Here is a 22,654-nt window from a genome sequence, read left to right as displayed (position 1 = left end):
AATACTCCAGTTATGGCCTAACTAGCGCTTTATAAAGGTTCAGCATAACTTCTCTACTTTTGTACTCCATACCTATATTTATGAAGCCCAAGATCCCATATGCTTTGCTAACCACTCTCTCAATATGTCCTGCCACCTTCAGGGACCTATGCACATTAACTCCCAGGTCCCTCTGTCCCTGTACACTATTTAAAACTGTGCCATTAAGTGTATATTTCCTGTCCCTGTTCCTTCGGCCAAAATGCATCACCTCACACTTCTCTGTATTAAATTCCATCTGCCACTTGTCTGCCCATTCTGCTAGCCTTTCTATGTCCTGTTGCAGTTGATTGGTATCATCCTCTCTGTTTGCTGCACCTCCAAGTTTAGTGTCATCAGCAAATTTAGAAATTCTACTCTGTATTCCAATAGCCGTCATTTATATATATCAAAAAAAGCAGTGGCCCCAGCACTGACCTTTGGGGAACACCACTGTCTACCATCCTCCAGTCTGATAAACAGCCATTTACCACAACTCGGTTTTCTGTCCTTAAGCCAATTCCTTATCTAAGCTGCCACTGACCCACCTATTCCATGAGCCTCATTTTTGTTAACCAGTCTTCTGTGTGGTACTTTGTCAAACGCCTTCTGAAAATCCATGTAGACAACATCCATTGCATTCCCTTCATCAATCCTCCCTGTTACTTCATCAAAAAATTCAATTAGATTGGTCAAACACGATCTTCCTTTTACAAATCTGTGTTGGCTCTCATTAATTAGCTTAACCCTCTCCAAGTGCCCGTTAATTTTTTGCTTGATAATTGTTTCTAAAGTTTTACCCACCACTGCTGTTAAACTGTAGTTACTAGGATTGCTCTTACACCCTTTCTTGAACAATGGTGTTACATTTGCCACTTTCCAATCCTCAGGCACCTCCCCCGCATCTAGGGAAGATTGGAAAATTATGGCAAGCCCTTCTGCTATCTCCTCCCCCAATTCCCTTAGCAACCTGGGATGCAAGCCATCTGGACCAGGTGACTTATCCACTCTAAGCATACCCAGTCTTTCTAGTACATCCTGTCTATCAATTTTCACCCCTTCCATTGCTTCTACCTTTTCCACTTCTACTGATATTTTGTCAGCATCCACCTCCTTAGTAAACACCGATACAAAGTAGTAATTGAGTATTCTTGCCTTGCCCTGCGCCTCTAAGCATATATCTTCTTTCTCCCTAATAGGCCCCACCCCTCCTCTTACTACCCACTTACTTTACATGCCAGTAGAAGATTTTTGGGTTCCCTTTTATGTTAACCGCCATTCTACTCTCATATTCTCTCTCTGTATATTTACTTAACAAATATATACCACCATTCACTGACCATGGAAGTAAAGCACTCAATAATCAAAAGACACTCACACTCTCCACTTTTTATCTCACCATTTTACCAACAAATGCTCAAAAAAGGTTAAATTATTCGCTTGTCCAACCATGATGAAAGGCAATTTAGATGAACAACTTGCCTCTGTATTACAAAAGAAATACTGGGAAAACACATAGCCGTGTGACAATGATCCCTCTTCTGGGGATTACACAATTTAATCGCTTATGATATGACTACAAAGATTATCATGATCTACATTCAAGTATTTTCTTGTATAATAGAATGGATTGCACTACATATGTTGACCATTGTGCTGTAATGTTCTAAAACAGAAGATGGAAGAATCACGGTTAAAAAATCCAAGAATGAAAGGAGAACTTTCGATTGGGCACTTTGCAGCCTTCTGGACTCAACATTGAGTTCAACAATTTCAGATCATAACCTCTGCCCCCATTTTTTCCAGACAGCAGCTGTTGATGATTCTGCTATTCCCATTTACACCTTCTAGACCCATCTTTTGTTTCTTTACTTGTCCCATTACCATCTCCTTTCGCCTTGTACCATCATCCCTTTAATAAAAACAGAAAATGCTGGAGAAACTCAGCAGGTCAGGCAGCATCTGTGAAGAGAGAAACAGAGTTAACCTTTCAGGTCGATGACCCTTCGTCAGAACTGACAAAAGAGTTCTGACGAAAGGTCATCGACCTGAAACGTTAACTCTGTTTCTCTCTCCACAGATGCTGCCTGACCTGCTGACTATCTCCAGCATTTTCTGTTTTTATTTCAGATTTCCAGCATCTGCAGTATTTTCTTTTTCTTTTTGTACCACCATCCCTTTTGTCATCTGAACTCTCCTGTCCTCCAGCCTATCACAGACCTTCCCTTTTGTTCTTTCCTCCCCTCCCCCTGTCCCTGCACCTACCTAAAACCTGTTACCTCTCTAACCAAAGGTCATCGACCTGAAACGTTAACTGTTTCTCTCTCCCGCCGCCCCATGCTGCCTGACCTGCTGAGTGCTTCCAGCATTTTCTGTTTTTATTTTTTATGTAATGATGAAGGTACCTCACTTTGGAAACTAAAGCCCATAAAATGCCCAGAGCTGGATTTCCAGTGAGATGCTCAGGACGGTGTTTTTTTTGCGGGGGTCATGTATGTGGCGCAGTGCCTACCACCAGGTTTCTACTATTGTAAACACACAACCTGAGACGAGAATGAGGCAGTGTTCCGGCGCAGCCCTGCAGAAACGCAGCATTGTTGCGAAGGAAGAGCTTAACTGAACCTGATCAACCGAATTATTGCCAGCCCAGAACGTCACTTCGCTGGCCCTCTTGCCGGAGACCGTTGGTCAGTAAAGACAGTAAAAGTTTCTAATTTTACCTGTTAATCAATCCTCGGTATCTTTTTGATTCAGCCTTGCTTAAGGTAGGTGTCTCGGTAAGTGGCGATTAAATATCCCTTCCTCCTATTGATAGCGTGTTGACGGTCGGTGATCTGCTGCTCCTGCTACAGATCTTGCCGGGTCGGCAGACGGAGGCCAATCTCATGGAAACGCGTCCATGCTCAGGCTGACCTCAAGTTAAAAGGGAGACAACGGTATGGGCGTTGTTTCAGTTCTTCTGAATACGATTGTTGCTTTCATAGAAGGGGCGATTTCAAAAATGTGGAAGGAAAGATGCATTTCTTAGTATTAAGTCACCATTCCTTTGTCACACTCTGAGTAATGCCTTGTGTTGGCCATTGTGCTCCATAAGGTACACATACAAAAAAAAGACTTGCATTTAGATAGCGCCTATCACGACCACAGGACGTCCCAAAGCGTTTTATAGCCAATGAAATACTTTTTTTTAAAGTCTAGTCACTATTGGAATGTAGGAAATGTGGCAGCCAATTTGGGCACAGCAAGCTCCCACAAATAGCAATGTGATAATGACCAGATCATCTGTTTTAATGATGTTGATTGAGGGATAAATATTGGCCAGGACACCAGGGATAACGCCCCTGCTCTTCCTCGAAATAGTGCCGTGGGATCTTTTATGTTCACCCGAGGGCAGACGGGGCCTCGGCTTATCGTCTCATCTGAAAGACGGCACCTCCAACAGTCGAACACTCCCTCAGTACTGCACTGGAGTGTCAGCCTCGAACTTTGTGTTCAAGTCTCTGTTGAACGCACAACCTTCTGACTCCGAGGCGAGAGAGTGCTACCCTCTGAGCCACGGCTGACACGAAAGCACCGTATTGAATAGTTTATTTGCAATTTAGAAATTTTGCTCCTTAAGTACCTGCTCACCATACAATGGGCCCATAAAGTGTTATTCACAGCAGTTATAAAGAGACTGTCCTTATATTACAGGCTCCAAGTTTCCACTGTCAACAGGGCAGGAAATCCGACACAGCTTTCCCAGATAACAACAGAAAATGCTGGAAAAACTCAGCAGGCCAGGCAACATCTGTGGAGAGAAATTAGAGTTGACGTTTCGGGTCGAAACCCTTTTTTCAAAACTGGAAAGGAAATAAAATAGATCGAAGGCAGGGCTGCGATAGAACAAAAGAAGTAAAGAGGTATTCAAAACCAGACGAGATGGTAATAGGACAGTGGAGACAAAAGACGGCTCAGATTAGGTGTGAAGTGTACTGGCAGGATGGGAGACAGCTGCCATGTGGGAGAGAGAAAACAAAAGGAAAGGGGGGTGAAGGGAAGAGCCAAAACAAAGGGGTGGAAAAAAAATATAAGTAAAAATGTAATAGGGGCCGAGGTTATGATCTGAAATTGTTGAACTCGATATTAAGTCCGGAAGGCTGCAAAGTGCCTAATCGGAAGATGAGGTGCTGTTCCTCGAGTTTACGTTGAGCTTCCGTGGAACAATGCAAGAGGCCAAGGACGGTGAGGTCCAAGTGGGAATGGCGCAGTGAATTAAAATGACAGACGACTGGAAGCTCGGGGTCACCCTTACGGACTGAACGGAGGTGTTCCGCAAAGCGGTCACCCAATCTGCGTTTGGTCTCCCCAATGTAGAGGAGACCGCATCGTGAGCAGCGAATACAGTATACTAGATTGCAAGAAGTACAAGTAAATCGCTGTTTCACCTGGAAGGGGTGTTTGGGGCCCTGGACAGTGGGAAAGGGGGAGGTATAGGGGCAGGTGTTACATCTCCTGCGCTTGCACGGGAAGGTGCCAGGGGAAGGGCTGTTGGGGGTGATAGAGGAGTGGACTAGGGTGTCTCGGAGGGAGCGGTCCCTACGGAATGCTGAAAGGGGAGGGGAGGGGAAGATGCGTTTGGTGGTGGGATCACTTTGGAGGTAGCGGAAATGGCGGAGGATGATCCATTGAATGTGGAGGCTGGTGGGGTGAAAGGTGAGGACAAGGGGAACCCTATCGTGGTTCCGGGAGGGAGGGGCAGGGGTGAGGGCAGAAGTGCGGGAGATAGAACGGACACGGTCGAGGGCCGTGTCAACCACGGTAGAGGGGAATCCTCGGTTGCGGAAAAAGGAAGACATGTCGGAAGCACTGGTGTGGAAGGTGGCATCGTCGGAGCAGATATGGCGGAGATGGAGAAACTGGGAGAATGGAATAGAGTCCTTACAGGAGGCGGGGTGGGAGGAAGTGTAGTCCAGGTAGCTGTGGGAGTCACTGGGCTTGTAGTGAATATTGGTCGTGGTGGATGGGGACTGGTCGGGCCTCTGTTCAAGGAAGAAGCGGAGCACCCTCCGGCCATCCTGGTGGGGGATGGAGGTGTAGAGGGATTGTACGTCCATGGTGAAAAGGAAGCGGTTGGGGCCAGGAAACTGGAAACTGTTAAAGTGGCAGAGGGCATCCGAAGAGTCGCGGATGTAGGTGGGAAGAGACTGGACAAGGGGAGAAAAGATAGAGTCGAGATAGGAAGAGATAAGTTCTGTGGGGCAAGAACAGGCTGAAACGATGGGTCTACCATGGCAGTCCTGTTTGTGGATCTTGGGAAGGAGGTAGAAGCGGGCTGTGCGGGGTTGGGGAACTATGAGGTTGGTGGCCGCGGGGGGAAGATCTCCAGAGGAGATGAGGTCAGTGACAGTCTTGAAAACGGTGGTTTGATGTTCGGTAGTGGGGTCATGGTCCAGGTGGAGGTAGGAGGAGGTGTCGGAGAGTTGCCCAGTGTCTGCCTACACAGGTAGGTGTAACAGGAGGTCGGTCATTTGACTTTAAGCCTTTTTGCTTTAAACCCACACGTGTTCTGAGCCGTTCAATTTTCTGAAATTGGAAAACTTTAATCATTATTGAAATTCTTACCGTCATTTTTACTTATTTCAGAAAATTTCTTCACTCAAAGTAACGTATTGGCACATAACGTTTAATGCAGAAAACAACTAAATAGTGAAGCTGATGACACGGTTACAGTATCTTCATTCGTGAATGTAAACAGTATGGGCTGGATTTTCATTTAGGAGGCGGGACTACAACGTTCAGGGTTGTCGTCCTGCCTCCATCGAGTTGTAGCCAACCCACGCGATTTTGACTTGATTGACCTTGTTGAGCCCGCCCAGCGGGCTCAGCAGGCCAATTCAGGGCCACCCGGCAACAGGTGACGTCACAGATTGACATTTCATCTGTCAAGACCTTTTGACAGATGAAATATCAGCGTTTCACAGCTGTTTGAAGCTGTCAATAACACTGACAATCTGTACTCCAAGTTAATTCCTTCCTCTCAGGCTGATTTAGAGATCTCTCCGGAACAGAAAGCTGAATGCTGCAATCTTTGACAGATCGCGGCCATTCTGCTTTCTGTGCCAGTGAGATGAGGGACTCCCGAGACCTGAAGGAAGGAAGGCTGTAAAGGTAAGTAAAACTTCTTTTAACACTTTAAACACACCAAACACACTTACCTCTGCACTCATGCACCCATCACTCACCTGAACACCAGACATCTCGACCCCTCCAAGCCCTTCAGCCCGACGGTCCGCCTCGCTAACTTGCCGTGGTTTGAAGCCGTCGGGAATCCCACACTTCAAGAATGAAAATAGGGATTAGGCTAAAAACTGCCTGTTAACAGGCAGTTAATTGGCACTAATCTCCTTCCCGCCTCGGGGAGGCGGGTCCCAGTGCGGGGCGGGTACCCGCCTCCTTTGAAACTGGCTTGGGGGCGGGATGGGTCCATGCCCCCTGATTTGGGGATTTTAACCTCCCACACGCCTCCAATCCCGCCTTCATGGCCCAATGAAAATCCTGCCCTATACATTTTGAAGGGTTCACGTTATAGAAATTGAGCAGAACGTTTTACAGTCCGTCATGCACTAAATAAGGTTTTAAAACCGATTACATTTATGTGTCCTGGCCAACATTTAACCCTCAATCACCATCACTAGAACAGATTATCTGGTCATTGCTGTTTGTGGGACCTTGCTGTGCGCAAATTAGCTTCCTGAACCTGTGAAAGGCGCTATATAAATGCAAGTTCTTCTTCATTAGTGTCAGCTGTGGCTCAGTGGTTAGCACACTCGCCTCTGAGTCAGAAGGTTGTGGGTTCATAGTCCCACTCCAGGGACTTGCGTACATAAAGCTAGGCTGACACTCCAGGGCAGTGCTGAGGGAGCGCCACACTGTCGGAGGTGCCGTCTTTCAGATGAGACATTAAACCGAGGCCCTGTCAGCTCTCTCAGGTGGACGTAAAAGATCCCACGGCACCTATTTTGAAGTAGAGCAGGGGAGTTATCCCCGGTGTCTTGGTCAATATTTATCCCTCAACCAGCATAACAAAAAAAAAAGATTATCTGCTCATTATCATATTGCTGTTTGTGGGAGCTTGCTGTGCACAAATTGGCTGCCGTGTTTCCCACATTACAACAGTGACTACACTTTAAAAGTACTTCATTGGCTGTAAAGTGCTTTGAGACGTCCGGTGGTCATGAAAGGCGCTGTATAAATGTAAGTCTTTTTTTTTTACACGGTAGACTAAAAGCTTCTGTTCATGTTCCAGTGGGCAGAACCCTGTTTCCACTGCTTGTCCCCTGCCTGGCTGGCCAGAATTTTGGCTCTCTTGTGAGGAGAGAGTTCTACAAATGTACATTCACAAAGTTGTCTCCTGATGTGACAAATTTCCATACTTGGGGAAGAATCTCTGCTCTCTGAGCAGTTAACTTAAGGTCTGGTGTGAGACTGCTCTGGATTTACACTCCATGTGGTGTCAAACTGAACCAGCGTGATGGTTAAGAAGCGATCTAAAAGAGATGCTCAAAATTATGAACTCACCCCAGCTGTAAATTTAAGATCATCAGCAAAAAAAAAGCAAAAGGTCAAGAGAATCTTTTTTGTGCAGAAGGTTATTTGTCATGGAATGCCCTACCAGAAACAATGGTGACGCAGAATCAATAATACATTTTGAAAGGGCAGTGGATCAATATTTGAAGAAGACAAATTTAATGGGGACTGGGCAGAGGAATGGGACCATGTGGATAGCACTTTCAGAGCACCAGTTCAAGGGTCAAATGGTGCCCTTGTGTGCTGTAAAATTCTTTGAGGCTATCGCCTCGCGGGAATTTCACTCAATTGTGGCCTGCCTCCAAATTTACACTTCAGGTTTAGAATCAATGCAAAAGCCGAAATCACTTTGTCCCAACTCTAAACTTTCAGAGTGAATGCACCGTAAGAAGTAAATTATATTCGCGGAAAAAACAAAGCTCGTTTCACAATATGGCTGCTGCAACTTTTCACATTGTACCTAAACTGTATCGCATGCATATCATCACTCAGAGCGAAAATCCAAACATGAAACTATCTAAGGGCTGTTGCAACCTGTTACACGTCTTCAGTTTTGGATACTTGCCATGATGCTCAGGAACAACAAAAGACCAAGCCATTACACAATGTGAGTAGAAATTGTCATATGTCACCAACATAAAGTTGTTTATTAGGTTCATTTACTTATGCAATAAACTAAAGTTTTTTTTAATTCATTGATGGGATGTGGGCGTCGCTGGCTAGGCCTGCATTTAGTACCCATCCCTAATTGCCCTTGAGAAGATGGTGGTGAGCCGCCTTCTTGAACCGCTGCAGTCCATATGGTGTAGGTACACCCACAATGCTGTTAGGAAGGGAGTTCCAGGATTTTGGCCCAGCGACAGTGAAGGAACGGCGATACAGGTCCAAGTCAGGATGGTGTGTGGCTTGGAGGGGAACTTGTAGGTGGTGATGTTCCCATGCGTCTGCTGCCCTTGTCCTTCTAAGTGGTAGAGGTCGCGGGTTTGGAAGGTGCTGTTGAAGGAGCTTTGGCGAGTTGCTGCAGTGCATCTTGTAGATGGTACACACTGCAGCCACAGTGCGCCGGTGGTGGAGGGAGTGAATGTTGAAGGTGGTGGATGGAGTGTCAATCAAGCGGGCTGCTTTATCCTGAATGGTGTCGAGCTTCTTGAGTGTTGTTGGAGCTGCACTCATCCAGGCAAGTGGAGAGTATTCCATCACACTCCTGACTTGTGCCTTGTAGATGGTGGAAAGGCTTTGGGGAGTCAGGAGGTGAGACACTCGCCGCAGAATTCCCAGCCTCTGGCCTGCTCTTGTAGCCACAGTATTTATATGGCTGGTCCAGTTCAGTTTCTGATCAATGGTAACCCCCAGGATGTTGATAGTGGGGGATTCGGTGATGGTAATGCCATTGAATGTCAAGGGGAGATGGTTAGAGTCTCGCTTGTTGGAGATGGTCATTGCCTGGCACTTGTGTGGTGCGAATGTTACTTGCCACTTGTCAGCCCAAGTCTGAATGTTGTCCAGGTCTTGCTGCATATAGACACGGACTGCGTCAGTATCTGACGAGTCTCGAATGGTGCTGAACAGTGTGCAATCATCAGCGAACATCCCCACTTCTGACCTTATGATGGAGGGAAGGTCATTGATGAAACAGCTGAAGATGGTTGGGCCTAGGACACTGCCCTGAGGAACTCCTGCAGTGATGTCATGTGATTGAGATGAATGACCTCCAACAACCACAGCCAACTTCCTTTGTGCTTGGTATGATTCCAACCAATGGAGAGTTTTCCCCTTGATTCCCATTGACTTCAGTTTTGCTAGGGTTCCTTGATGCCACACTTGTTCAAATGCTGCCTTGATGTCAAGGGCAGTCACTCTCACCTCACCTCTTAGTTCAGCTCTTTTGTCCATGTTTGGACCAAGGCTGTAATGAGGTCAGGAGCTGAGTGGCCCTGGCGGAACCCAAACTGGGCGTCAGTTAGCAGGTTATTGCTGAGTAAGTGCCGCTTGATAGCACTGTCGACGACACCTTCCATCACTTTGCTGATGATTGAGAATAGACTGATGGGACGGTAATTGGCCGGGTCGGATTTGTCCTGCTTTTTGTAGACAGGACATACTTGGGCAATTTTCCACATTGCCGGGTAGATGCCAGTGTTGTAGCTGTACTGGAACAGTTTGGCTAGGGGCGCAGCTAGTTCTGGAGCACAAGTCTTCAGTACTATTGCCGGAATGTTGTCGGGGCCCATAGCCTTTGCTGTATCCAGTGTCTTCAGCCGTTTCTTGACATCACGTGGAGTGAATTGAATGGGCTGAAGACTGGCATCTGTGATGCTGGGGACCTCAGGAGGAGGCCGAGATGGATCATCCACTCGGCACTTCTGGCTGAAGATAGTTGCAAATGCTTCAGCCTTGTCTTTTGCACTCACGTGCTGGGCTCCACCATCATTGAGGATGGGGATATTTTTGGAGCCTCCTCCTACTGTTAACTGTTTAATTGTCTACCACTGTGTCTTACAATTTGAGTGAAAAGACTTGTATATTCATAGACACGGTGTGGTAAACCACTTTTATTGTTCACTATCGTCACACTATAGTTATCACTGTTGTATTCACAGAATCACAGAATCTACAGTGCAGATAGAGGCCATTTCGGCCCGTCGAGCCTGCGCCGACACATATCCCACCCTATCCCCGTAACCCCACGTATTTAATCCCCTAACACTAAGGGTCAATTTATCATAGCCAAATCAACCTAACCTGCACATCTTTGGACTGTGGGAGGAAACCGGAGCACCCGGAGGAAACCCACGCAAACACGGGGAGAATGTGCAAACTCCACACAGACAGTCGCCCGAGGCCAGATTTGAACCCGGGTCCCTGGCGCTGTGAGGCAACAGTGCTAACCACTATGCCACCGTGTTCTCACTGTTGTATCACTATACGAGGTCGCCTCTTGTCGCGCTGTTATACCTGGGCTGACCACCTCCGACTCCGCCCATGGCTCCACCTACCTGCCCAGGTATAAAGGTAGTCGACTGGCTGGTATTCCTCCTTGTTGGACCCGATCACCCACGAGGGTGGGCTCTGTTATTTAGTCAATAAAAACCTTTAGTTACATTCCTAACTCGTCGCTTTTTATTGGACGAATTGATAGGTATATCAATTTTATTGACTAAATTTTAAAGATGTCTACTACTGGCCAGCCAGAAGCCCTCCCAGAAGCACAGCCACAGCAGCTTTCAGACACCGGGCTACACCAGCCACACCAGCTGGCTTGGCTGCAAGCCCTCAAACCACCGTACCTGGATCTAAACCCACAGGCAGCAAACTCAGCCCTCGACTTCAAACACTGGCTGGGCTGCTTCGAATCCTACCTGGAAGAATCCGGCGTCCCTCAGAGATCCAAACTAAGAGTTCTGAACGCCCAAGCGAGCCCGAGAGTATACGCACTCATCCAGGACACGACTACATACGAGGCCGCTATCAACCTACTGAAACAGCAGTACCGGAGCCCGGTAAATTACATGTACACCAGGCACCTCCTAAGATCCCGCCCGCAACAGCCAGGAGAGTCTGTAGCTGAATTTTTACGGGCGCTAAGAGCACTCGGCAGGAACTGTGACTTTAAAGCGGTGACGGCTGTTGAAAATGCGGAAGATAATATCCGCGATGCCTTTGTGAAAGGCCTACGGTCCGACTACTCACGGCAAAGACTGCTTGAAGCTAAAGACCTCGACCTGGACAAAGCTGAAGCCCTCGCTCTCTCCCTAGAGGTGGCCCATCAGGACCAGGAGGCGTTTTCCAGGTACTGCTCGCGACCCTGGGACTCGGGCCCGACCCCTACCGCAATACCCTTCGCAGCGCCGCCCCCGGGACCTACCTCAGCGTCGGCGTCCCGGACCCGACCGGGACCGCCACCGCCGGTACCGGCTCCGACATCGGGCACCCGCGATCGGGCCGCCGGCTGCTTCTTTTGCGGCCAGGAGAAGCACCCGAGGTCGCGCTGCCCAGCCAGGAACTCTACCTGCTCAACCTGCAGGAAGAAAGGCCACTTCTCTAAGGCCTGCAGGAGCGGATCTTCAGAGGCCAGCAGTGCCTCATGCGAACTGTGGGGGCGGCCATCTTCTTTCAAGGCAACTGAGGCCAGCATCCCCACACGTGAGTCATGGGGTGGCCATCTTTGATCAAGGCAACCGACCCCAATAGTGCCTCATGTGAGTTATGGGAGCAGCCATCTTCTCCGCCATTTTGTCCTACCTCGTGGGAGACGCCATTTTACCCACCACGCCCGACTGCCACCGGGCCTCCGGACCCGACGACAGCCTCGCCCGCAGACGACAACGACTCGCTTACCTACACACTAGCCTCCGTCACTCTGGATCAAGCCCGCCCACACCACCTGTCCAAGTCGATGATGGACATCAAAGTAAACGGCCACGCCACGACCTGCCTGTTCGACAGCGGAAGCACGGAGAGCTTCATCCACCCAGACACGGTGAGCCACTACTCCCTCCCTGTCCTGCCAACGCGCAACCGAATCTCGATGGCATCGAGGTCCCACGCCACGGACATTAGCGGCTACTGTGTTGTGACCTTGTCGGTTAAGGGTACGGAGTATAAAAATTTTAAACTCCTCGTCCTCCCCCAGCTCTGCGCTGCCATCCTACTAGGGCTGGACTTCCAATCCCACCTCCAAAGTGTAACCCTAGCATACGGTGGACCCCTCCCCCCACTCACAGTCGACAACCAGCGAATGTTAAACCGCCCACCGCGTAACACCTGCAGCCTATCCACCCTCAAGGTGCCGCCACCTTCCCTGTTCGCTAACCTCACCCCCGACTGCAAACCCGTCGCTACCAAGAGCAGGCGGTACAGCGCTGGGGACAGAGCCTTCATTAGCTCTGAGGTGCGGCGCCTCCTGAAAGAGGGCATTATCGAGGGGAGCAACAGCCCCTGGCGTGCCCAGGTCGTGGTCGTTAAGACCGGCGATAAAAATCGCCTGGTCATCGACTACAGCCAGACCATAAACAGATACACCCAGCTGGACGCATACCCCCTTCCCCGCATATCTGACATGGTCAATCAGATTGCACAATACCGCGTATTCTCGACCATCGACCTTAAGTCGGCCTACCACCAACTCCCTATCCACCCCGAGGACCGCCAGTACACCGCCTTCGAGGCGAATGGGCGCCTATACCACTTCCTTAGGGTCCCCTTCGGTGTCACCAACGGGGTCTCGGTCTTCCAAAGGGAGATGGACCGGATGGTTGACCAGAACGGACTGCAGGCCACATTCCCCTATCTAGATAACGTCGCCATCTGCGGCCGCGACCGGCAGGACCATGACGTGAATCTGGAGAAATTCCTCCGTACGGCCCAACGGCTGAACCTCACCTACAATAAGGAGAAATGTGTGTTTAACACCTCGCACCTTGCCATCCTTGGCTGTGTAGTAGAGAACGGACTCATCGGCCCCGACCCCAAAAGAATGCGCCCCCTCATGGAGCTACCCCTCCCCCACTGCCCTAAGGCACTTAAGAGAACCCTGGGGCTCTTCGCCTACTATGCCCAATGGGTGCCCAATTATGCGGACAAAGCCAGACCCCTCATGAAGTCCACATCCTTCCCCCTCACGGAGGAAGCGTGCGCGGCCTTCTCCCTCATCAAGGGAGACATAGCCAAGGCCACAATGCACGCAGTGGATGAGTCCATCCCCTTCCAAGTGGAGAGCGATGCATCCGACTTCGCCCTAGCCGCTACCCTTAACCAGGAGGGGAGGCCGGTGGCCTTCTTCTCAAGGACCCTACAGGGACCCTACAGGGCCCCGAGATCCGACACTCGTCGGTCGAGAAGGAAGCCCAGGCAATTGTGGAGGCGGTACGGCGCTGGAGGCATTACCTGGCAGGCAAACGATTTACCCTCCTCACCGACCAACGTTCGGTTGCTTTCATGTTTAATAACAAGCTGAGGGGCAAAATCAAGAATGACAAGATCTTGAGGTGGAGAATCGAGCTATCCACCTACGATTATGATATCTTGTACCGGCCAGGTAAGCTGAACGAACCCCCTGATGCTCTTTCACGAATTACATGCGCCAGCGCGCATATTGATAGACTTCAGACCCTCCACAACGACCTCTGCCACCCCGGGGTCACCAGACTTTACCATTTCATTAAGGCCCGCAACCTGACCTACTCCATCGAGGAGGTCAGGACCATGACCAGGAACTGCCAGACCTGCGCCGAGTGCAAACCGCACTTCTATAGGCCGGACAGAGCAAGCCTGATCAAGGCCACCCGCCCCTTCGAGCGCCTGAGCATCGACTTTAAGGGGCCTCTACCGTCCTCTGACCGCAATGTGTACTTCCTCAACATCGTTGATGAGTACTCCCGTTTCCCTTTTGCCTTCCCCTGCCCAGACATGACCAGTACCACGGTCATCAAGTGCCTGAACGACCTCTTCGCCTTGTTCGGGTTCCCGAACTATATACATAGTGACCGGGGCTCCTCCTTCATGAGCGAGGAACTCCGTCAGTTCCTACTAGCGAGAGGTATTGCAGCAAGTAGGACCACCAGCTACAACCCCCGAGGGAACGGCCAGGTGGAAAGAGAGAACGCGACGGTATGGAAGGCCGTCCTCTTAGCCCTAAAGTCTAAGGGCCTCCCAACCTCCCGCTGGCAGGAAGTCCTCCCGACAGCGCTGCACTCCATCCGGTCACTACTTTGCACTGCCGTTAACGCCACCCCCCATGAACGAATGTTTGTTTTCCCCAGGAAGTCGACTACGGGAACCACTCTACCAACCTGGCTGACCTCTCCGGGGCCCGTCTTGCTGCGAAAGCACGTGAGGGCCCATAAAACGGACCCCCTGGTCGAGAGGGTGAACCTCCTGCACGCCAACCCCCAGTACGCCTACGTGGCTTACCCAGACGGGCGGGAGGACACTGTCTCCTTACGAGACCTCGCACCCTCGGGCACTCCGGAGACACCACCTTTACCCCCCCCCACCACCCCCCCAATTCCAGCCCAGGTAGACGGCATGCCGGAACCCCACGAGCCTTCGCCGACCACGCAGACACCAGCATTAACACCGGATAATGCAGCACCGCCGCTGCGACGATCGGAGAGGCTTACGAGGCCTCCGGACAGACTGACATACCAGAACTGGTAGTACACTTCACCCCGCTGGACTCAAATCTAAACAAGGGGTGAATGTGGTAAACCACTTTTATCGTTCACTATCGTCACACTATAGTTATCACTGTTGTATTGTTCTCACTGTTCTCACTGTTGTATCACTATACGAGGTCGCCTCTTGTCGCGCTGTTATACCTGGGCTGACCACCTCCGACTCCGCCCATGGCTCCACCTACCTGCCCAGGTATAAAGGTAGTCGACTGGCTGGTATTCCTCCTTGTTGGACCCGATCACCCACGAGGGTGGGCTCTGTTATTTAGTCAATAAAAACCTTTAGTTACGTTCCTAACTCGTCGCTTTTTATTGGACGAATTGATAGGTATATCACACGGCAAGGTAAAACCAGTGCTGGATGGTAAACCTACCAAAAAGACTGTATGTAATTTTTAATTTACTATGCTACGCTCATGCATTTTCAGAAAAGAGCGACTAAGGCCGGAATTTTGAAGTTTAGAACCGTGGGTGGGAGTGTGGGGAGTGGGGGGGCGTGGGTGGCTGGTGGAGTGCAGGAAAACTGTGTTTTCCTGCATGCTATTCCACAGCGTGCATGTGACGTCACCGGCAGGTTTCCCACCCGGAAGTCAGCCTGTTTGACAGGCTGGCTTCCAGTTAGGCGGGGAACACTGGACAGGAGGCCGCAGGACCAGGTAGATGCGATCCCCGAACTCGGAGAGGAAGGGGGAGGGGGAGGTGGCGTCCAATTCCCGACCTCAGGCTGGGGGGTTGGTCCGCTCCAAGTGGTGGTTCCGATCCCGGGGGGGTGCGGGGGAGGTTGGTTCCCAACACCGCGAGGAGCGGGGTGGCTTGGGGGGCCGGGAGGAAGCTCTCCTGCTGCTCCCGGCCCACAAGGATTGCTCCCTGAGGCTGAGGCTGTCCTCGCCTCGATGCAGCTGCCACGAATCCCAAGGCCCGGGATCCCCGGCCGGCTGCAGTTAAACCTGCATAGCAGGTTAAATCCGAGGCTTCCAGCCTCATTATAATATTAAAATGCCAACCCGCCTCCTGGGAGCAGGTTGGCCACCCACCTGCCCGTCCCGGCTCCGTTTGACCCAGAAGTGGGAGATTTGGATGCGGGTTGGGTTCGGGATTCACATTTTTTAGACTTTAACCTTCTACCCGATCCCATCCCACCCATTTTTTTGGGGTTAAAATTCCCCCCTAAATATTAATCATTGCTTACTATTGAGTACAAGAAGAATGAGAAGTGTTTGTCTTTGCTGTGCAGAACATTGGAGCCACATTGCCACCGAGCGATGAAATATCCCACATCCCAAGGCACAGCAAATCCATTGTGCCCACTAAAAGTGAGTCTGAAGCCCAGAGAAATATTTTGCTCTTGTCATTATGAATTCTCGTCTTCCACAAGTTCTGTTAATTTAAGATTAAGGTAGATTTAAACAATTATTTTGTCTAATCATGTTTCAAGAGTCAATGCTGCAAGAGCTTTTTGTACCTATACTCTGCTGAAGTAATCATTTGCTTCATCTCTTTGAGGCTTTGCATGGCTGACCCTCTTAACTTAGAGATAAATGTAGCAGAGCATTCAAAGTGGGAGAGACACTTCAGTAAGAGTAATTAAATTGTTCATCAGTCCAATTTTGCTTGGGTTGTTTTAACATGACCAATTGTGAGAATGACATACTGCGCCACACCAGATAATGAACGAATATTTTTAAGATCTTTAAAATGCAGTAATTGCTAAATGTTAAATACAGTAAAAAGGTTGCTCATCTTGAAATACTTGGAACAAAGAACTGCCGATTAATCTGAAATGCGGGTGTACTACTTTCCAATTTACTTTGCTGCACTCCAGGTGGTTAGATGTTTCTAAATAGAGGTATAGATTGTGTGAATAAGAAATAACTTTATTTGGCACACTTAAGGGTGGATTTGGGAACTCCAACCAGTCTGAGACATTCTCCTGGATGCAGTCTCACACCTCAGGATGTTTAGTGCACCGACCACACAGTCTGAATTTTACAACCTTTTTTGCTTTGATGCACACCTGAATCCGCTTTCCATTGGCACAGAAGTGGCATTATAAACACAGCCAGAAGCTGCTTTTATATTTAATTTAGTGAGTGTTAGGGCCGCCAGCTCTTAACGCCTGGGGTTCATGCAGCCAGCAGCCACCCGACAGTAAACTTGCCAGATTCCCTGAGGCTGACAGCTGGAGGACCTGTTTGTGAATCCAGCTCGTTTACTGTGGGATTATGGTGTCAGCCAGTGGCTCGGTGGGTAGCACTCTCACTTCTGAGTCAGAAGGTTGTGGGTTCCACTCCAGAGATTTGAGCACAAAATTTAGGCTGATGGAGTGCTGTACTGTCAGAGGAGCTATCTCTTGGATGAGGCATTAATCCCTCTCGGGTGGAAGCAAAGGATCCCGTGGCACTATTTCGAAGAAGAGCAGGGCAGTTCTCCCCGGTGCCCTGGACAATATTTATCCCTCAACCAACACCACAAAAATGCTTTAATCTGGTCACTATGACGTTACTGTTGGTGGAACCTTGCTGTATGCAAATTGGTTGCCGCATTTCCTACATTACAACCGTAACTACACTTCACATTGGTTCATTGGCTGTAAAGCGCCTTGTGATGTCCTGAGGTTGTGAAAGGTGCTATATCAATACAAGTTCATTCTTAACTGTGTGAGTCTTATGCATCAGGAACACAGTGGCCTTACCACCCCATTAAAACTAATATAAAAGTCGTAACTCCAGCAGGTTTATCTAGGCACCTAAAATGAGACTTCACATTGCCCATGGGCTTCATCCAGGCAGTACCCTGTTTACATTGCCTGTCTGCAGCTCCAATAGTCCTGATCAAGAGACAGGCCTGCGGAGGCGTGTAACCAAGAGTTCCATTTCAGACGTTTAGCGAGCACAGTTGAGAATGCCTGCTCTCTCTGAATATTTAAATTAACTTCAGGTAGGTTTCCAAAGTGTCCAGGGATCCAACGGATCTGCTGAATGCTTTGTAAACTAGATTTTACACCACACTGGATTCACAGTGCATGTAGTGCCAAATGGTAATGGTTGTAAGACTGGCGCCTCGAGGGACTCTCACACCACTCGTCTCCAGAGTCAGTCTGAGATTTGACACTAAGTGGAATAGGCTGAATGGCCTGCTCCAATAAGCCATGATTGCAGAGGATATCCGTAGACACCCAATATGACTCTAGAATTACGCTTCAACTTTAGCATTGGAGCAAAGATTTTCGCAGAGAGTAAACATGCAATATAAAAACATCCTTTAGGACATTTGAAAATGAAGGTGTTAATCCACTTCTCCATATTAGCATTGAGCTTGCCAGGTTAACAACGTGGGAAAAAAAATATTTAAAGTAACAAAAGGGCTAGTTGAATTCGGAACCTGTCCAAAAATTGGTGAAGCCAGCACACTGAACTCTGAAACGATTTACTGTATTACTGTGCTGTTTTTTGTATTGCTTTGAAGGTCTGGCAGGCGTATCGAGGAAATTTTTATTTCGAGCCATTACGAATTGTTAAAGTACCAACAGAAAATCCCATCGAAAAGTTATATAAGATTTCTTCGAAGAGGACCTTCCCGGTTGATGAAAGACTCCTGACAGAATGGACCAGGCAGTGGTGTGCGGGAAATGAATCTTATCCAAAATATGTATGTGTAACTTGCATTAACGTCCTGGCTGTAATTCCTTAATTTGTTAGCAAAGAGCCATTGGCTTATAACTACACTATCCAAGATCCTTGACGTCCTAATCTAAGAATGAATGGAAACTCTTGCTGAGCTGTATGACGGGGCTCCACCAGGTTTATCCAGGCACCTAAAAATTGCTAAAATTCTTGTAGTCCCTTGTCGTCCCACGGGCCTCATTGTATTCATTCTTCCCCCTCTGTCTGCTGATGGCCGACATGTCATAAGCCGTGATTGCAGAGGATATCTGTAGACACCCAATCAACCGTCCTATACATGGTTCAGAATCATTGAGGCTGGTATGTGGGGACTGTCGCGTGATAGAAGCGGCATGACAGCTTTCTGGTTAATGCGTATTAACATGCAGGATACATTGCACACGAGCTCGCTGTTTACTGAATGAAACCCTTTCCTATTTCCTGAAACCGAGGGGGGTTGTCATTTTGGGGCTTTCAATGCCGCATGTGTTCCATCAACTTTTTGGGACAGTGTTATAGTGGTGGGGGGGTACCGCCCCCTTTGACTGTTTCTCGCACCCAAAAATGAACAGTAAAAAGAAGGAAAATCCAGCCCACTGTACTGAAGACAGTTCTATTCTACAACAGGTCAAAACCATAATGATTTTCATCCATGCAAACTATACAACTTTCAGCCGCGTAAAATAAATTATCTTTCAATTAGCATAGCACTTAGTGAAATTACTATATAAAAAAGGCAAGATGCGAACAAATTTTTTTTTTTTTGTGCAACTCCCTGAGACCCCTGGTCAGCAGTCGCACCCACACCTCTTCAAATGCCAATCCCGTCCTGCCCCGACTCCAGTCCCACTTTCATGGTCACTCCAGTCTGGCCCTTATTAATTGCCAAATGTCCGATATGTCCTACTAGCATTGTGAACTTTCCAAAATGCTTCCAGCAGCATTTTAACCCCTGGCTGAGAGGACTGGCAAGCAATAAGTCTTTGCCAATGTTATTTGATAACCAGCCGCAGAGGTGTACAAACATAGGTTGTCCTTGCGATCTTCCCAATTTTTCCATGAAAAACAGCCGGTTCACGCAACCTTCTCCTCCCAATGGGCTAGCAGAGAACCGGAACACCACGATGAAATTACAGCCTAGGTCTCCCAGTCCATAACGCCACCCACTTAATATAACTTGAATGAGAATACTTGTATATATCTGCAAACATTTAATTCATTTATCATAGGAATGGTTACATAGGATTACATAGGATATACGGCACAGAAACAGGCCATTCAGCCCAACCAGTCCATGCCGGCGTTTATGCTCCACTCGAGCCTCCTCCCGCCTTTCCTCATCTAACTCTATCAGCATAACCCTCTATTCTCTTCTCCCTCATATGCTTGTCTAGCCTCCCCTTAAATGCATCTATACTATTCACTTCAACCACTCCCTGTGGTAGCGAGTTCCACATTCTCCCCATTCTCTGGGTAAAGAAGTTTCTTGGTGACTATCTTATATTGATGGCCTCTAGTTATGCTCTTCTCCAAAAGTGGAAAAACTCTCTGTATCCACTCCATCAAAATTTTTCATATTGGTGAAATATGGATGAGAATTTAGAAATCACAATGACTTGAGCTCAGAAATAAATGATTAGGACTTGTACTAAACCCTTGTTTCTCTTCACCTGCCAATTAATTGATTACTCATGGAATTTCAGGAAAAATGGTCAGAATTGCAGAGTGTGATCCCCAAAAGAAGGTTAAGGATCCTCTGTAATAAAAACATTGGGGGAGAAATTGGGCACCTTAGCGCCTCCTGTTAGTGCCTCCGGGGGGGGGGGCGCTAATGGGACGCTCAGCACTTACCGACCGGGCACGGTGAGAAGATCGCCTCCCGCTATATTCGGCGGGAGGTTTGCGGCGGCGGTATGGCATTGTGCCCCAATCTCTTTTGCAAGGAGATTGTGACGTCATCGCCGTGCGCATCGACCCGAAATTCGGTTCCGCCCCCTGCAGGATCGCCGGGCGAAAACACCGGCAGCTGCAGGAGGCGTTGATCGGGAGGCTGGGCGCTTCGGGGGCGATACTTAAAGGCGAGGTGGCCGAGGTAACTAAAAATAATTCTGAAATGCTCTTTCTTTTTTTTCCTTGTCTTCGCCAGCGATCGATCAGCCCGGCACTCTGCTGCAGTGCATCGGGCTGATCAGGCCGGCTCTTTGCTGCTGTCAGGGACCAGTTAAGTTTTCCCCTTGCAGAGCCGGCAGCGATGGCCCTTCCCTTTAAGGGAGGGGAGGAGCCTTCCAACACGGCAGCGCTGCACGGCCCAGTGTTCAGCGCTGCTCACCTACCACCCCGCCACCCCGCCTGTTGCGCTCCAGGAGGGAAGCGGAAGCTTGACTTAGTGCTCCACCTCCTTCCTGGAGCGCAAACCCCGAATTTAAAAAAAATTGAAAAACATTAGCGCCAGGCGCTAATTATTTCAACTTTTAAATGTTAGCACCCCAAATGGGGCGAGACCGAATTTCTCCCCCATAATTTAACTTATTCAGCCACTGTAATATAGTGGTCCAAAATTATAAGTGGATGGAATAGCAGAAAGTGACCACCATTAAAGATTCCGGTGTCCCGTGCAATAAATATACGATTTGACATATTCAGTAAACTAGTGGCCTTGGTCACAGGGTTGAAGCCATGAATGAGCTATATCGAGTTCACTCAAATGTTTAACATGGCATAGTATTTTCTGTTCACGACATTCTTTAAATAGCGTAAAAGGAATAACAGATTTATGGAAGTGTTGAATCAACTGGTTCGAAGAATACTCAACAATTACTGATAATCATTCATGTTTTGAGAAAATAATTGGCGTGCTCATCGTCTTTTCTTCTTGTGAACAGAAGCCTACCAGTTCTCGATCAGTTGGAAAAACCCCTCGAAAGCTCGGTAGCATGAGACAACTTTCCATTCTGGACAAGAGAACGATTCTGTCAGAAAACAATCAGCGACTCTCTGAGGACCTTACCTGGATCTCTGGCCTGGCATCAATCGGTAGCCTCAGAGCAGGGGACCCCAACAGCCAACTCAAGAAAAGAAACAACTGTACAAAGGATAAATTCCGAAAGGGTTTAGTGTCCACGACACTCAAGAACACAAATGTTTTACCTTTAGTAAATGGCTCAAAATGCATTGCTTGTGACCCATGTGTCTTACAAAGTAGATTGGTCTGATGGTGTATTATATCTACCACGATGCACTTTGTTGAGCAATTAGTCAAGTGAGCCACCTTCTTTTGAATATTCTACTCATGTAAAGTGGTATTCAGCAATGATTATTTAATGTTGTTTAACAATGTGTTGGATAGTCAACTTTATTAAGGATTAGAACATAACCCCAATTTAATAGCTTGTCTGTTGTAATTGTTAAGGTTTCAAATGGTGAGATGAGATCAATATTCATGCACTTTGATGCAGGCGACTGGGCTAATCTGAATTCAAATATTGCATTACCTGTATGGAGAAGAATTATCTTCCACAAAATATGCTGCATATAATCTTTATTGGATTTCTTTACATCTGTAAATGTAAGCATGCTATATAAAGATGAATGCATACATAAATATCCATTTTATTCTGTGTTAAATAATTATTACCACTCTGAGGCCAGGAAACACTTCAGGCAAAGAGTGATCAAGTCTAGAGTCATTCAGAGGGAGTTTGATGCAGTGATGGTAGGGGCTGGGGTTAGGGGATTATGGAAGGATGAGCTGGATGCACCTACTGATCTCCCTTGTTTTTTTTTTAAATTCATTTTTATGGAATGTGGGCATCGTTGGCAAGGACAGCATTTATTGCCCATCCCTAATTGCCCTTGAGAAGGTGGTTGTGAGCCGCTTTCTTGAACCGCTGCAGTCCGTGTGGTGAAGGTACTCCCACAGTGATGTTAGGTAGGGAGTTCCAGGATTTTGACCCAGTGGCGATGAAGGATCGGCAATATACTTCTAAGTCAGGATGGTGTGTGACTTGGAGGGGAACTTGGAGGTGGTGGTGTTCCCATGCGTCTGCTGCCCTTGTCCCTCTAGGTGGAAGAGGTCGCGGGTTTGGGAGGTGCTGCCAAAGAAACCTTGGCGAGTTGCTGCAGTGCATCTTGTAGATGGTACACACTGCAGCCACGGTACGCCAGTGGTGGAGGGAGTGGATGTTTAAGGTGGTAGAAGGGATGCCAATCAAGCGGGCTGCTTTGTCCTGG

General features: G+C 48.3%; 1 protein-coding gene across 3 annotated transcripts; it reads left to right on the top strand.

Annotated features, from left to right (window-relative positions):
* Positions 1 to 2,310: 2,310 nt before the first annotated feature.
* LOC147107131 (uncharacterized) lies at positions 2,311 to 22,347 on the top strand. Of its 3 annotated transcripts, none has more exons than XM_086008229.1 (5): positions 2,311 to 2,705; positions 8,080 to 8,194; positions 15,997 to 16,075; positions 18,228 to 18,410; positions 21,307 to 22,347. In XM_086008229.1, the coding sequence occupies exons 2-5, from the start codon at positions 8,154 to 8,156 to the stop codon at positions 21,634 to 21,636; spliced, it is 633 nt and encodes a 210-aa protein (XP_085864355.1). In that variant the 5' UTR covers positions 2,311 to 2,705; positions 8,080 to 8,153; the 3' UTR covers positions 21,637 to 22,347. The 3 variants fall into 3 exon arrangements, with proteins under 3 accessions (XP_085864355.1, XP_085864353.1, XP_085864354.1); XM_086008227.1 differs by having other exon boundaries at positions 2,311 to 2,783; XM_086008228.1 differs by having other exon boundaries at positions 2,311 to 2,795.
* Positions 22,348 to 22,654: the final 307 nt, after the last annotated feature.

The sequence above is a fragment of the Somniosus microcephalus genome, chromosome 15 (assembly GCF_052327205.1).
Source record: "Somniosus microcephalus isolate GS21.2 chromosome 15, FLI_Smic_1.0, whole genome shotgun sequence".
NCBI classification, from domain to species: Eukaryota; Metazoa; Chordata; class Chondrichthyes; order Squaliformes; family Somniosidae; genus Somniosus; species Somniosus microcephalus.
The sequence above is the reverse complement of the archived record's forward strand: the minus strand, read 5'-3'. Positions and strand labels throughout refer to the sequence as shown.